Source organism: Monopterus albus, unplaced genomic scaffold (assembly GCF_001952655.1).
Source record: "Monopterus albus unplaced genomic scaffold, M_albus_1.0 scaffold19.1, whole genome shotgun sequence".
In the NCBI taxonomy this organism is placed as follows: Eukaryota; Metazoa; Chordata; class Actinopteri; order Synbranchiformes; family Synbranchidae; genus Monopterus; species Monopterus albus.
Window position 1 is genome coordinate 143,745 of NW_018127899.1, and position 14,082 is coordinate 157,826.

Here is a 14,082-nt window from a genome sequence, read left to right on the forward strand (position 1 = left end):
AAACCAAAGTGAGTTTTGGAAGGGATGCTTTTCATTACTGTGTAATAAAGATTTGGCCCCTAGTTACTGCATTGGTGATGGATGGATGTATATTTTAATGCTAATACTTTTGTAATTTTTAAAAAAAACTTGTAACAGTATTGTTATGCCCTGGTATCGCTACTTTATATAAAGAATCAAATAAAGACTTTAGTTTTCCTTGTTAGCATTCACTGCTGTTGACTCTCGAGTTTGGGCCACTGTTACAAACTCAGTCTGGTGCCTGCTTACTTCAAGAGCTTTAAGATATTGGACTGCTGCTTTGTATAGTGGTACTTCCTTCAAAAATTGACAAGGCCAGCAGCTTTTAGAAATCTGTATTTAAATGTAATATTCACCATCAATCTGCATAGAACAGTGCTGCATATTACTTACTGTACTCTTGGGTTACTGCATTGGTGATGGATGGATGGATATTTTAATGCTAATATTTTGTACTTTTTAAAAAACTTGTAACGGTATTGTTATGCCCTGGTATCGCTACTTTATATAAAGAATCAAATAAAGACTTTAGTTTTCCTTGTTAGCATTCACTGCTGTTGACTCTCGAGTTTGGGCCACTGTTACAAACTCAGTCTGGTGCCTGCTTACTTCAAGAGCTTTAAGATATTGGACTGCTGCTTTGTATAGTGGTACTTCCTTCAAAAATTGACAAGGCCAGCAGCTTTTAGAAATCTGTATTTAAATGTAATATTCACCATCAATCTGCATAGAACAGTGCTGCATATTACTTACTGTACTCTTGTTCCTTTTAAGGTGTTTGAGTAAGGGTATGAATGCCATCGTGGAGATCCAGACCCAGAGGCCAGTGTCATTAGAGCTGTACAAAGACTACAAGGAGCTGGGCCGCTTCATGCTGCGATATGTAGGCTCCACCATTGCTGCAGGGGTTGTCACCGAGGTAAAGTCCATCTAACCTTAGGACAAAGTCAAAACAACATATAGATTATGTTATTGCATAAAAATGGTCGGTTTTAACCTTCTGTCTTGTTCATACCGTTCTTAGTATTAGGCCCTTAAGAAATAATTAATAGTGAGATTGGTAGGCAATAATTGTCTTTTGAGGTGATGTTATCTGTATCTCTGTTTCCTTTTCTTTAATTAATGAAGTGTCCCTAGTCATCTTTCTTTTTGGTTTTCCTCTCTGCAGATCAAAGAATGAATGTCACGCAGAGCTGGTCAGACTTTGCACTGGAGACTGCATGCAGCCAGAGACAAAGTGCAATTCCTCAAAGAGATGTCACTCATGGACTGAGAACATCGCATTCATCCATCCATCTTTCCATCCAGCACAGCTGCCACTACACCTGACTGCTCTGATCAGTACTAACTAGACAGATACAGCCATGAACTGAGCTCACAGTGCATCCAGCAGCTCTGACACCCTGATATGGTGACGTCGAGCACCCAGCTAGCCCCACTTCACATTTCTCCCTTACTTTCTTTAAAAGTTAATGTGAGCATTCAGCTTCCAGTTTACATAACAACCATTTTCCATAATACGGCGCTCCCAATCAAAACTGTTGACCTGAAGTGACTAATTTTGAACTCACAAATGAATGTTGTGTTATGTGGGATTTGAAGGCAAATGTTTATTATTTTTACCATAAATATGTTTCTATCTCAAATTACATAGCTAAGAGGACAAGGTCTACAAAGACATTTAAATGTTTACTCTAACCACGCTAGAGTAGCCTGTGAACAAATAAGGGAAACTAAAATTTCCACTTCCATTTGGAGAGCAAGTTCTTATTTATGTTAACAAAATACACATTACTTGAAATGCTTCTAAAAAACTTTTCAGTAAGGCAGCAAAATGCTTTTTGAAGGGCTGACTTTTCTTCTAACAAAGTAAGACCGGGCTGAATAGAGCACGGAGTTCACAGGAACTGTATCTCTGTTTCTCCATGTGTTGAACCGGGTGTGTTGGTGACGATGGTGTGAAGAAAGATGAACATGATATCAGTAATCTGTGGTTTGACTTTTGATTTCATCAACATGACTTGTCTCTTTCTGTCAAAAAATCCTTTTTAGGAAAATGCGTTTTCCTTTTTTGTTTTCCTTTTACCTCACTTGTAAGATATGTATGTAAAAGTGCATCAAGTGGGAAGTGAAAATGTAGAAGTAATCATTTCCAGTCAGGTTTGACAGTGACACAGCTTGTTCCCGCTGGAGTGGAAAGCACCACAGAAGACACCTTTCGCCACCACTCTAAGGGAGCGCGTAATGAGGAGACTTAGCAAAACTGTTTCAGGCTGTAGAGTCTGAGGTGATACCTATATGTGTTACATAGTTGCTCATCACTTCCAGTGTTACAAACCTCTTAGTAGAGTAAGTGTTGAGGGAGTGAAAAGACAAGGAAGGTTTTCAGTGAAGGTTGTGTGAGGAAGTCAGAAAAACATCAGAAATTAATTAACAATACAATGAAATAACCCCAAGGCAGTTGCAGCTAAAAACCATCATCAATTATTTCACTCCTGTCTTTTACTGTACATCCTGTGTGCAAACGCACTGCAGCTCCCAGAAAGTAAAATGTGATGCATCAGGAGAAAAGGAAGGCACAGAAATGAAAAGACCAAAGTAGAAAATGGAGGGCAAAAACATCTCGGATCCAGATCATAGTGACGGTGATTGTGATCGGGTTTCCAGAGCGGGCTCTTTTTTTAAATTTTGGTGGGAGTCAGCTACAAAATGTGACTCAAGTTTTGTCGGAGTATGTCTGATTAACAGTATCCAAGCTTTATTAGCTCCTCTGTGCAAACACAGGTATGCATGTAGGCATGCAAAATGGCTAAAGGTAGCTCGGTGGTATAGACAAACTTGGTTAAAGTGATATTTATATTTAAAGCTATCTCATGAACTGAAATTTATAATTGTGTTACAGTCCTGGGAGTTTTATTTTTCTGCAACTCACGATTAGGCAGTTTCTGTGACTGATGCATCAGCAGTGCTCTCAAGTGACTATCTGATGTCTCTGTGCCTTGTTTTGTGTGTGGTTCTGTTATCTCTGATATACAGTACCAGTCAAAAGCTTGGACTCACTTTCACATTGAATTGAATGGTTAAATGTGTACAGACCTTTGACTGGTAGTGTAGTTGCTGATAAACAGTCATCTCTTATTATGACTCACTTATACAGCTGCCATAGTTGCTGCCTGACTTGCTGTGGCATCAGCCATAAACTCTGCAAAATTGTTGTGGCAGAGTCAAAGGTCTCAAGAAATGACATTCTAGATTGTATTGTGAAAAATCAAGAACAGGGCTGAGTCTAGTTCATGAACACTGACCTTAGAATACATAATGGCTTATTTACTTGCTGTGGACAGCAATTGTTTTGATGTTGTTGCTCTCTGCTGTACTATTCACGGTGTCCTGAAACATCTCTGTCCAAAACCTCTTGAAGAGAAACTTGCAGCACATGGCTGCCATGATGTGACATTGTTCAGTTTATATACGAGGTCACCACTCACCAGGCCCTCTTGCACAGATGAACACTTGCATTCATATGTTACATACTCGAGACGTTATTCACAACACATAGAATCAGTGTCGAAGTGATTTAAAGGATTCTGTCACAAATGTGTAAAACCCATGTGATTATACAAAGCATGTAAATCTATGTCCCCTTGGAATACAGTTAAAGCTTGAAGGTTTATATTTCTACAGGCCTCAGAGGGAACCCAAAGGCACATAAAAGAGGACAACAGTGGTAACTGTTGGTAATGCCAAGGGTCTGGTGGTACATATCGTAATGATGAATCACTTTCTGTGCAATTTGGTGAGTAATGCTGTGGTTTTATAGTCAGAACTTGTTTCTCTGAATCTACTTTCACAGTCACACGGCCGCCACGCTCTTGCACACCACAAGCACTTAAGAAGCAAAAATCTTTCAGTATGTGTCACGGAGAGTTCTAACTTTTTCGCGTTGCATTAAATTGAATTCTTGCCTGGTGCACGTTAAATGAAATGTGAGAGGTACAATAGCTCGGTGATTTATATTTCAGAGGAGTGGCCATGGAAATGGTTCATTTTTGGTTAAAATAACTGCAAAGCATGTCTGTGTGTCATTCATCCAGGATTTCTGAACTTCTTTTCATTGAGCCTTTATCAGAAGCTGGCTATGATAACTAACCAGTGCTCTGTTCTGGGCCAGTAATCAGCTCCTGCATTCCAGTAGTGCCTTTACTGTGAAATGTGACCTGCACAGTGGGAGGGACAGTGCAAGCCCAGGTTAATTCTTCTTTGCTGCAGGCGTCCTGTACAAGAGTGTGAGACGTTGCCTGCACCGGTCACTGTCATTTGATTTTCAGTTTGTTGTGTTTGTTTAGTAGCATTAGTTGACAGCCATGTCAAAAACCTCGGAGCAGCAGTCAGTCCTGTTTCTGGAGAATTACATCGGCGGAAAGTTCGTCCCCTGTCAGAGTCACATCGACTCCTATGATCCGTCCACAGGAGAGGTCTACTGCAAAGTACCTGACAGCGGCACTGAGGAGGTGGGACATCCTCACCACATAGACACTATTTTGATTAAACCACGCTTTGCATTCTGTACTATTTTTGCAGTAACCTCTAAAATGTGAATGCAAGTGAATAGCCTCTAATTTAGAGGCCAGATTACATCTGGCCTCAAAAGCCCTGCGATATATATCTAATGCCAATTTTAAATGCTGAGATTTTCTACATGTTTTCACAGATGTGTACCCTTGTAAGTGATTTCAACATTTCCATTAGTGTTGAGCAATATTTTTAGAGTTAGATGAGGTCAAGCGGTGGCTGCAGCTCTTTACTGAGTCAATAATCAATCATTAAACACTTGCACCAATAAACCTTAGTGGAAAGATTATAACGAGTTACCATGTAATTCTCACTGTTAATGAAGTATCTTGTGATATCAGAATTTTCACTCACACATTTATCCGGTATATATACGATGTAGTTATCACCCGTGAGTACAGATTATGCCCTCATGAAATGTTCTAAGAGGTGAAAGTTGCAGTATATCACAGGCACAAAAAATATATTGTGCAACAGGAACATGGTTTCTTTCTTCTGCTGTTAATCATTTTGTTGACCCCTAAACCCCCTATGAACTTTAAACATATGAAAGGCACTCGAAACAGTGTATTAATCTCTCAGTGCCTGTCTGTCTGCAGGTGGAGGCAGCGGTGGCAGCAGCAAAAGAAGCCTTCCCCAACTGGTCTGCCCGCAGCCCAGAGCAGAGAGCGCAGGTCCTCAACAAGCTGGCTGACTTGATTGAAGCCCACCTGGAGGAGTTTGCCCAAGCTGAGTCTAAAGACCAAGGTGTCTTTTACTGTTTGAACACATGTATCAACCCAAAAGTCAGTCACATAATTGGTTAGGTAGTCAGCAGCAATGGGTCAAAATTGGTTTTTCACTAAGACACATTTCCTTGTGTATGGCTCTTTGTAAAAGCTTATGACATGCCACGGTACCAGTGAATCAGTCAGAGTGAACAATTTACAGAAGATTCTTCTATTTTTAGGCTTGCACCAAGAGTGGGAACAAAAAATTGAGGGTTTGTTTTGGGTTTGGTGCCAGAAGATACAGTATGTGGTGATGAATGGTTTATCTGAGACCAGCAAAGGTGTATTTTAACAGAATGCTTATGTCCTCAATAGACAGAATACAGAACATGGCATAGCAAATGCTTTGTTGTATTGTGTAAGCGCTATATTATTCTCTGCTGCTCATCACTTCTACATATTTGGTGTATCTTACAGGTAAAACACTAACATTTGCACGAACTGTGGACATTCCCCGCTCAGCATACAACTTCCGCTTCTTTGCATCATCAATACTCCACTACACCACCGAATGCAGCCAGATGGACCACATGGGCTGCCTCAACTACACCATCCGCTGTCCTGTGGGAGTGGGTGAGTGGGTAAATGCTTTCATTAAAGCCTGTAAATGTTTGTATTGTTAAATTATGTTGTTGTGTGTGTCTGTGTCTAGCTGGTCTGATCAGCCCCTGGAATCTCCCCCTGTACCTGTTAACCTGGAAGATCGCACCTGCAATTGCTACTGGCAACACAGTGGTGGCCAAACCCAGTGAGATGACCTCTGTGACAGCCTGGATGTTCAGCAAGTTGTTGCAGCAGGCTGGTAGGACTACAGCACCCACACAGTGCAGTAACATTTACACAACACTGGGTGGAGCAGAGTGGATTGATTTGGGCTTTAATGCTAGTGCTACCTTAGGTTACATACTGTAGCTTTTAGGAAGTAAAATCTGTGATGGAATTATGAATTTCCTGTATTTTTAGGTGTTCCTCCTGGAGTAGTCAACATTGTATTTGGCACTGGCCCGAGAGCAGGCGACGCCCTTGTTGGCCATCCTGATGTCCCTTTGATCTCCTTCACTGGGTCCACAGTAACTGCCCAGCGCATCACAGAGCGGAGCGCCCCCTACTGCAAAAAGCTCTCTCTGGAGCTAGGAGGCAAAAACCCTGCCATTATTTTTGCTGATGCAGACCTGGCCAAGTGCATTGAGACCACAGTTCGCTCCAGCTTCTATAATCAGGTGAGAAAAGAGTGTTGCTGACTGTTTTAAAACTCCTGCAAAACATAATTAAGCTTTGTGTTTTTGTAATCTTTTAAGCATTTAGTAAAGTTGTTTTTGGAAGTGCTGTATAAAAGATTAATTACATTTTTCTTATTATTAATGTCAGTGAAGTTGCAGCTGTCGTTGAAGTCTTAAGAACCAAGTTGTGATGAGACCGCAGTGACATAATTTGTCCACATGGGGGAGATGCTAGCCCATATTTTGTCATGAGATGCATGGAGACATCAGTTTCTATCTAAATCTTATCATATCCTTTCTGCCTTTAGGGAGAAGTTTGTTTGTGCACCAGTAGGATCTATGTAGAGAGGAGTATCTACTCTGAGTTCCTGGAAAGGTTTGTGGCTGCAGCAAAGAAGTGGAAGACTGGTGTGCCTTCTGACCCCAGCAGCAACAACGGAGCTCTGATCAGCAAAGAGCACCTGAAAAAGGTAGTTATATGAACTGTTTTAAAGGCCATGAAAGAACAGTTTAGGATTTGTGAAGATGTGTTTTCAACAACGTTTAAGTTGAGATCCCTCTTTAACTTCTTCCTTAGGTTCGAAACTTTGTCGCACTTGCCAGGTCTGAAGGTGGTGCCGTCCACTGTGGTGAAGGGGTTGACCAGCTGGACCTGCCTGAGCAAAACAAGTCCGGTTACTATATGCCGGCCACTGTCATCTCAGGCATATCCGACAGCTCCCGCATCATGCAGGAGGAGATCTTTGGTCCTGTCACCTGTGTCAGCCCCTTTGACACAGAGGATGAAGCCGTTTCCAAGGGCAATGGCGTGCGTTATGGTCTGGCAGCCACAGTGTGGTCCCGTGATGTGGGGAAGGTTCACCGTGTAGCTAGGCAGCTGCAGGCAGGTTTAGTTTGGACCAACTGCTGGCTGGTGAGAGACCTCAACCTGCCCTTTGGAGGGATGAAGAACTCTGGTGTGGGGAGGGAGGGAGGGAAGGATTCCTACCACTTCTTCACCGAGGTGAAAAGTATCACAATCAAACACTAAAGCAAGAAAGGAAGATGGCAGCAGTGGCAAGTCTTGATAGGAGAAACATTTTTTGTTGGAAGCAGGTAAAGAGATGCAGGGAAAGTTTTGTAGTTAATCTTGACATTCATCAATCAGCAGCTCTTAAGAATTTCCAATTTCACCTCTCACTGTCTCAGATTAGTGAAGCCAGTAATTCAGTCACATATATAGAATACAAAAGCTAGAGAAAATAAAAAAAATGTCTAGTGACGAGGAGGTATATCACCAAGAATATTCTGCTGAATATTTTGTACAACAGTCCTCCATTTAACCAGTGCAAATACATGGAGTAGATTAGAAAAGTACAGACAGACGAGGCAAAACTGGATAAGGAAAGAGCTGATTTACTGCCCACTTCAAGAAAAGTCAAGAATACAATTAATGAGTTTAAGAACAATTTAACTGACTGTTCTTTAAAGGTTTCAACTGTAGGTTCATGTCCTGCATGGCAGTTCTGGAAGTAACATTCTAATGTTGAAAAAAGTACAAACACTGATAATGCTTAGAGAAAAGTGAAAAAGTTTCTTGAGCATTAGGTAAACACAATAAGGAGTGTTAAATCTGTGCTTCAAACTAACCAAACTCAAGATCTATGTTGGTATTTTTTCATCATAACCAAACATTCCAACTGGAAACTGAAAGTTGTGTAACACATGAATGTGTTTCCCCAAATTAAAACACTTTATAAATCCCACGTGTAGATCAATGTGCTTATCTTTACTTGACAACATCTGTGTCACAATGTCAGATTGAGATTGTGAATGTCAGATTTGGCACTTCATAAAAGAAAACGAATCTGCTTACTGATTCACTTTCATGGTTTCATTTATGGCTCTTTACCTGGTCAGTCTGTTCTCTGATATGTTTTACACAATTGCAAACCTTAAATATGTATTCAGAAGTAAATCTCAAGTTGGTTTTGTGTCTGACCTGCTGATGTAAGGAAGGTGAATAAACTGTAATTGGGCAACATGTCTGGCGAGACAAATATCAGCAGGCTGAGTGAAATGGATGAATAGTTGATGAACAGCTGATAGTAGGCAGAGGCTGATGGTAATGTAATAAAATTTTGACCTGATGATGAGCTGGATAAAATCTTAGATGACTAGCAAAGCTATTAAAACGTACGAGTCTGTGCCAAATTTCATGGCAATGGATCAATAATTGTTGAGACATTTCACTTTGAACTACAAATTTCAAATTGTGGAAACACTGTGAAATGTCAGGTCCACCAATAATAATCAGGGACCTTGTTTGGGATGCTCATCTGTCTAGATTAAATCCATCCAGTGGATATTTCACTGGGTGACTGAAATGGTTTGCACACTCAGGGGGATCACCAAAATCAGTAGACCTCATCCTCATCCATGAATGCATCTACCTGATGGCAGATTATCTAGTAGTTGCTGAGATGTAGTATTTCAGCCTGGAACAAAGCAGTAGTTTGACTGAAGGATGACCTTCCGTTGACATTCATACAGAGCTACACGTATACAGCCAAGGTTTGTTGATAAAATATGATGCACTTCATTTCCTTACGTAGTAGGAAGGTCATGTGTCCTGGTTTCATGCAATATGAGATGAGACTGATGGGGATGGAGCAGCAAGCATACGTGTGTGTTTGTGGCACTGTGCTTGGTTTGGACCAGTCAGGAAGTGAGGGTACAATGGGGAAGCGCTCTGTCTTTTAAGTATGTGTGTGTGTACACTCATATCCCCTTAGCAGTATGTGACATTCACCACAGAGCCAGTGTGAGTGCCCCACCCTCTACGTTTAGGCTAGAGAATGGGCATTGTGCTTGGTTGCGCGCACACACACGTGCAATTCTACACCTTCCTCGAGCATAGCGTGTGATGAAATGGATACCACCCAAAAGTCAGTTTACGAGGTCTGAAGCGATGTATTTAGTTGCACCAGGACATACACACACCCACCCACCAAGTCATAATCTTAGAAACAAAACGGGAACAGTGCAAGTCAGCATTTATTTGTTTTTCCTCCATTTCCACCCTTTTTCTTGATTTATCTTTCATCTCTCCCTCTTGTGGATGTTTAATTGAGAAGGAAAAGGCCCAGTGAAGCAGGTCTCGCCCAGTTGTACGTGACTCAGAGGACACTGTCGGTGGCTTCGGCCAAACCAAGCATTTAAATTTCACCTCACTTATTGGGCACTGAGCGAAATAAAATGGTGCCTCCTTCCATTTGGCATCCACAAGGAAACTGGAATATAATATAATATATAGATCTGTTTTCATGTTGGCTGCAGGGATGAGATGGGCCTCCTGCAGAGGGCCTTCTCAGCAGCTGATATCTCTGTCCTAGATTCAACTGAAAGCTTTGTTTACATTTGTTGTTTGACAGTTATTGATTGACTTGCTCTGACATCTGTAATCAGAGTACAAATCGATGGCTGTGGGCTGGTCCTTCGAGTCATTTCAAAAAGCCATATCCTGAGCAGCGATTGGTTTCCAGTCTACCTCTTTTACCCCTCCTGTTGAAAGCCATGTGTTGCACACAGTAAGCTTGCTCTTTCTCACCGTTGGCCCCTCGTTCTCCCACCACATTCCTGCCTCTCAAGGCCTTCTGTCACATTTAGGTGCAGGGAATTTTCCACAGTGGGCCGTCTAAGGTTTGTAGTACAGTAGATAAGCCCTGAGGTGAAGCTGAGTCCTGAGAAAACAGTGCAGTTCAACCAGGTTAAGCAAACACAGCCAGGAAAGCCCATATGCACAGTATTGTGGAGGGACCGTTGTTTGGCTACAGAAGGTCAAATGCTTGCAGCTGTGTGTCAGTCTCTGTTAGGTGCAGTATAGTATATTCACTGGTCTGAGAAGGCAAAATGACAGCTAAAGCTGGAGGCTCAGGGTAGCTGACTAAATATGTACAGTACAGTACTCTGGAACTGGAAACCTGCGCTCATAAATCGTTTCAAATCTTGTCACTGCATTGCGCTCTGACTTGCTTTGGCTGTGAGCCATCACCTACTGAAACCTACCCACAGTAAATGTGACCTCAGCATTCTTCGTTACCTGGTCAGGTTTCCTAATCAAACCTTAAATACTCTTGATGCAATGTGCTACTGAAAACAGGTTAAAAAAAAAGGAAATCTTTTGTCTTAAGGTTTATGTAGTAAATTGTGTTACCAAATAATAATGTACAAAATGGTGCTATCACATTTGGGGCTTCAAAGATCTCGTTAGAAACTTATGCTATTAGGTTTGAAATACGTGTCATTTATTAGTGCTGTCTTTAATTTCAGTGATTACCTTGCCTAACAAACATGTAACTAACATGCTTAATTTTGTCTTTAATTGCTTTAGGCCACTTGGGGACAGGAAAAAAAACCCCCTGCAGGTTAGAGCTACAGTATGTAGCTTTTCAAAAATATTTTTGTTGTAGAAATCTGCTCCAAAACTTGTCTTAATGTGGAGAGGTGCTGTTGAAGCCTTCTGTCACCCAGACTCATTAAACTGCACTGGAGGCAGTGCAGAGACATTAGCTTCTAAAAGGTTTTGAGCGGGACTGACCTCTCTAACCAATCAGAGATTTTCAGTTATTTCTGTTTGATCATTTTCCTTAATGCATTCTTTTGACCTGTTATCATATACAACTATTGATTTAGAATACTGGAAACAGCCACACTGAACAGTAGCATTCATTACATGCTATTTTATACTTGCTTCAAAATTTTCTTTTTGCTGTGCTTTGAAGTTATCACTTAATTTTGTTAATGATACCTTTTGTCATGCTAATTTAACATTTAAATTAACAGGCTAAATTGATGCTATGCAACGTCTCCACACTGTATTTGCCAGAACATGGTGACCTAGATCTATTCTTTTTGACCAACTGAATGAAGGATGTCATTTATCTTGATTATACATCAATTACAGCATTATACTTTCACACCATCTGGCCTGTGTATTTGTTCACCAACAGTGTAACAGAGAACCAAAGCCCCAGATTTAACTCTGGGCAGACACCCGCAGTGCACTTCCAACTTGGGATACTGTGGATTCCTTCCTTACCAAATGAAATTAGACCACTTAGGATTATTTTTCAGCATTCAGTAACTACACTGGCAGGTTTGACAGTGCATGTACTGTATGCCAAAGACTCATGGGAAGCCAGTTGAACAGTTTTTTGAAGTAATGTATACAGTAGGACTTCAGCTGTTTTTACTTCCAAGCAATTACATCTACAAACAATTAAACCGTCCTCTCTTTTGCAGTTGATTCTCCTAGGTCGAGCATATTCTGCACCAAATTTGTAGACAAACGGCTTGAAGAACAAAAGGATTATGATGATATTCAGTGTAAAAATGGAATGCAGTGCAAATGTGTGTCAAGAAGCCCTGTGTCATGAGAACACTGTGCAAAGTTTGCACTGCTCCAGTGTCACAGGTTGCAGATATGGTATGACATTTGAAATGTTGTCAATCCATCCTTGTTTTCTGGATGGCAGAGTGACATAAAGATAAGAAAATATAATACTGTGTTAAGTAAAGTAGGAATTGCTGGGATTTTATCTGAAAATCCATGTTAAATGTGAGAGAAATAGTTATGGCACATCTGCAAGAGGGAAATTGGCATGAAGGAGCTGAAAGGAATATAAGTGATCCAGGCCTCTGTGAAGATAGAAATGTGCTACCTATTGTCTAAATATGGCCGAGAAATGGAAGCACACTTTCAGGTATAGCGTCTTAAATCCTCAGGCAGCAATGATTCATGCTCAAATAAATAGTTCCTGTGTCTTAAAGTGGTTCCCTGTTCATTATCTTTCTAGTAATTTGCCTTTGGGAATCCTCCACACCCATTTAGGAAGATCTAGTTAGTAGCTCATTCTCTCAATACGACAATACAGGAAGCTCAGAAGAGATTAGACTGTGCTGTGGTGCAGCTGGGATCCTAGTGCCTTCTCAGAGCTTAAAAATGTTTGTGCTCATGCTATTGTATCCACTGTTTGGTGCCTGAAAAAAACTAATGAGCTACTGATGAAGGGCAACCTTGTCATGGTCTGTGTACTGAGCACTGAGTCCATCTGCTGAACAGTTACCATAGGAGAAGTCTGTGTAACTAATGCAGACAAGAACACAAAAGTAGAGTAAACAGTATAGAAGAACCAGGTCCATCTGGAAATATCACATGTTTAACGTGAGGTCTTTTTTATGTAAATCTCATTGTGAAATACTAGAAGAGCTCAGAAAATAAGGGACACAAAATTTCATAAGATGCTGTGATTATTCAATCACCAACTAATTGTGCAGTGGATGTGAATACAGTACAGTCACTTTATACGAAAAAACCAAAACATTTCTTGAGCTTCTCAGCTGCATCTCATTGAATATAGGAATTGAAATTTTCCACAAAATATTCTTTAAAAATATACCCCGTGGCATTAGTGTCTCAGCGGAAAAAGGCTCATGAAACTTGATTTCATTTTTCCACACAGAAGGGGAAGGATGACACCACATCCTCTCTTGTATGTCAAAATAACGAAGCCAACATGTCATGGCGGAACAGTGTGTTGGGCCTGTCGCCTCCAGCATGGCTGCCTCACAAAGGCCATCAGAGCTCCGCTGAGATCGCACAGAGCCAAGGTCTGTCTGTCAGCGCGTGGGTGGATGAGTGTACACGTAAAGTGGGAGAGAAAGAGGGAGACTTGTCGATTTAATGCTGACCGTTCAGTCCCAGTCTGTAGGACCAGATGGCCCAGTTTCCTCTGATCCCCCAGGCCACTGTCCAGGTGGGCACACATACACAAAAATCTGTGCATACAGAAGTATGCAAATCCTTATCACCTAGTCAGTGTTTGTTTTCACTTCCAGCCTGAAAAACATTCTCTTTCACATTCAAAGTCTTGAGTAATGCATTTGTCAGCGATTATAATTGGGTGTGAAGAGTTAAGGAATGATTGCAAAACACTGTGAAATGTAACTCATAATCATAATCCTGTTTGATGATATATTAAACACACAATCTGTACAGTCTGCCCATGTTTTCAAAGCACAACAAGAGTTTCCCACTTGTTCCCTCCGTGTATGTACCTGTTTGTCTCCCATACCTTCTCCTTCTCTCTTTATCACACCTCCCTTTTGCTTTCACCTGACCTTTGCTTTTGCTCGTCACCGCACTCGTATTTGGGTTTTGAGGCTTATACCTCTTCCTGGCATTTGATTGGTCTGTTGGTGACACACCACCTCTGGGAACACAGCTACAAAAGATCAAATACATGCTTAATCAAACGAAAAGTGGCTGACCCTTTGCAATACATGACAAAAAGGGCATAGTGTGACCTCACCGACTGTTTGCATTGGCTTCCTGTCCATGACTGACAGTGTAAACAAGGGGGTCTGTCTGACAACATTGATCCCTTGTTGGATAGTGTGGTTGATATAGGGAAATATAAACACAAGAATTCCAGCCATAACTACAGCTTTTAATCATA

General features: G+C 41.1%; 1 protein-coding gene and 1 long non-coding RNA gene across 2 annotated transcripts; both read left to right on the forward strand.

Annotated features, from left to right (window-relative positions):
- Positions 1–798: 798 nt before the first annotated feature.
- On the forward strand, positions 799–2,008 carry LOC109956427 (uncharacterized). Its single transcript, XR_002274403.1, has 2 exons — positions 799–940; positions 1,190–2,008. It is a non-coding gene; the product is annotated as an uncharacterized LOC109956427 (long non-coding RNA).
- Positions 2,009–4,134: 2,126 nt separating this feature from the next.
- aldh8a1 (aldehyde dehydrogenase 8 family, member A1) lies at positions 4,135–8,299 on the forward strand. The gene is made up of 7 exons (XM_020593566.1): positions 4,135–4,532; positions 5,193–5,340; positions 5,781–5,936; positions 6,016–6,165; positions 6,327–6,583; positions 6,892–7,053; positions 7,161–8,299. Exons 1-7 carry the CDS (start codon positions 4,386–4,388, stop codon positions 7,611–7,613), a joined length of 1,473 nt encoding a protein of 490 aa, XP_020449222.1. The 5' UTR covers positions 4,135–4,385; the 3' UTR covers positions 7,614–8,299.
- Positions 8,300–14,082: the final 5,783 nt, after the last annotated feature.

What these genes read in the sequence shown, in the direction of transcription:
- aldh8a1 (XM_020593566.1), top strand. Translation starts at nt 4,386, where the DNA reads ATGTCAAAAACCTCGGAGCAGCAGTCAGTCCTGTTTCTGGAGAATTAC. An exon ending in CCGCTGTCCTGTGGGAGTGG is followed by an intron (nt 5,937 to 6,015) that starts GTGAGTGGGTAA and finishes GTCTGTGTCTAG; the next exon opens with CTGGTCTGATCAGCCCCTGG. An exon ending in GCTCCAGCTTCTATAATCAG is followed by an intron (nt 6,584 to 6,891) that starts GTGAGAAAAGAG and finishes TTCTGCCTTTAG; the next exon opens with GGAGAAGTTTGTTTGTGCAC.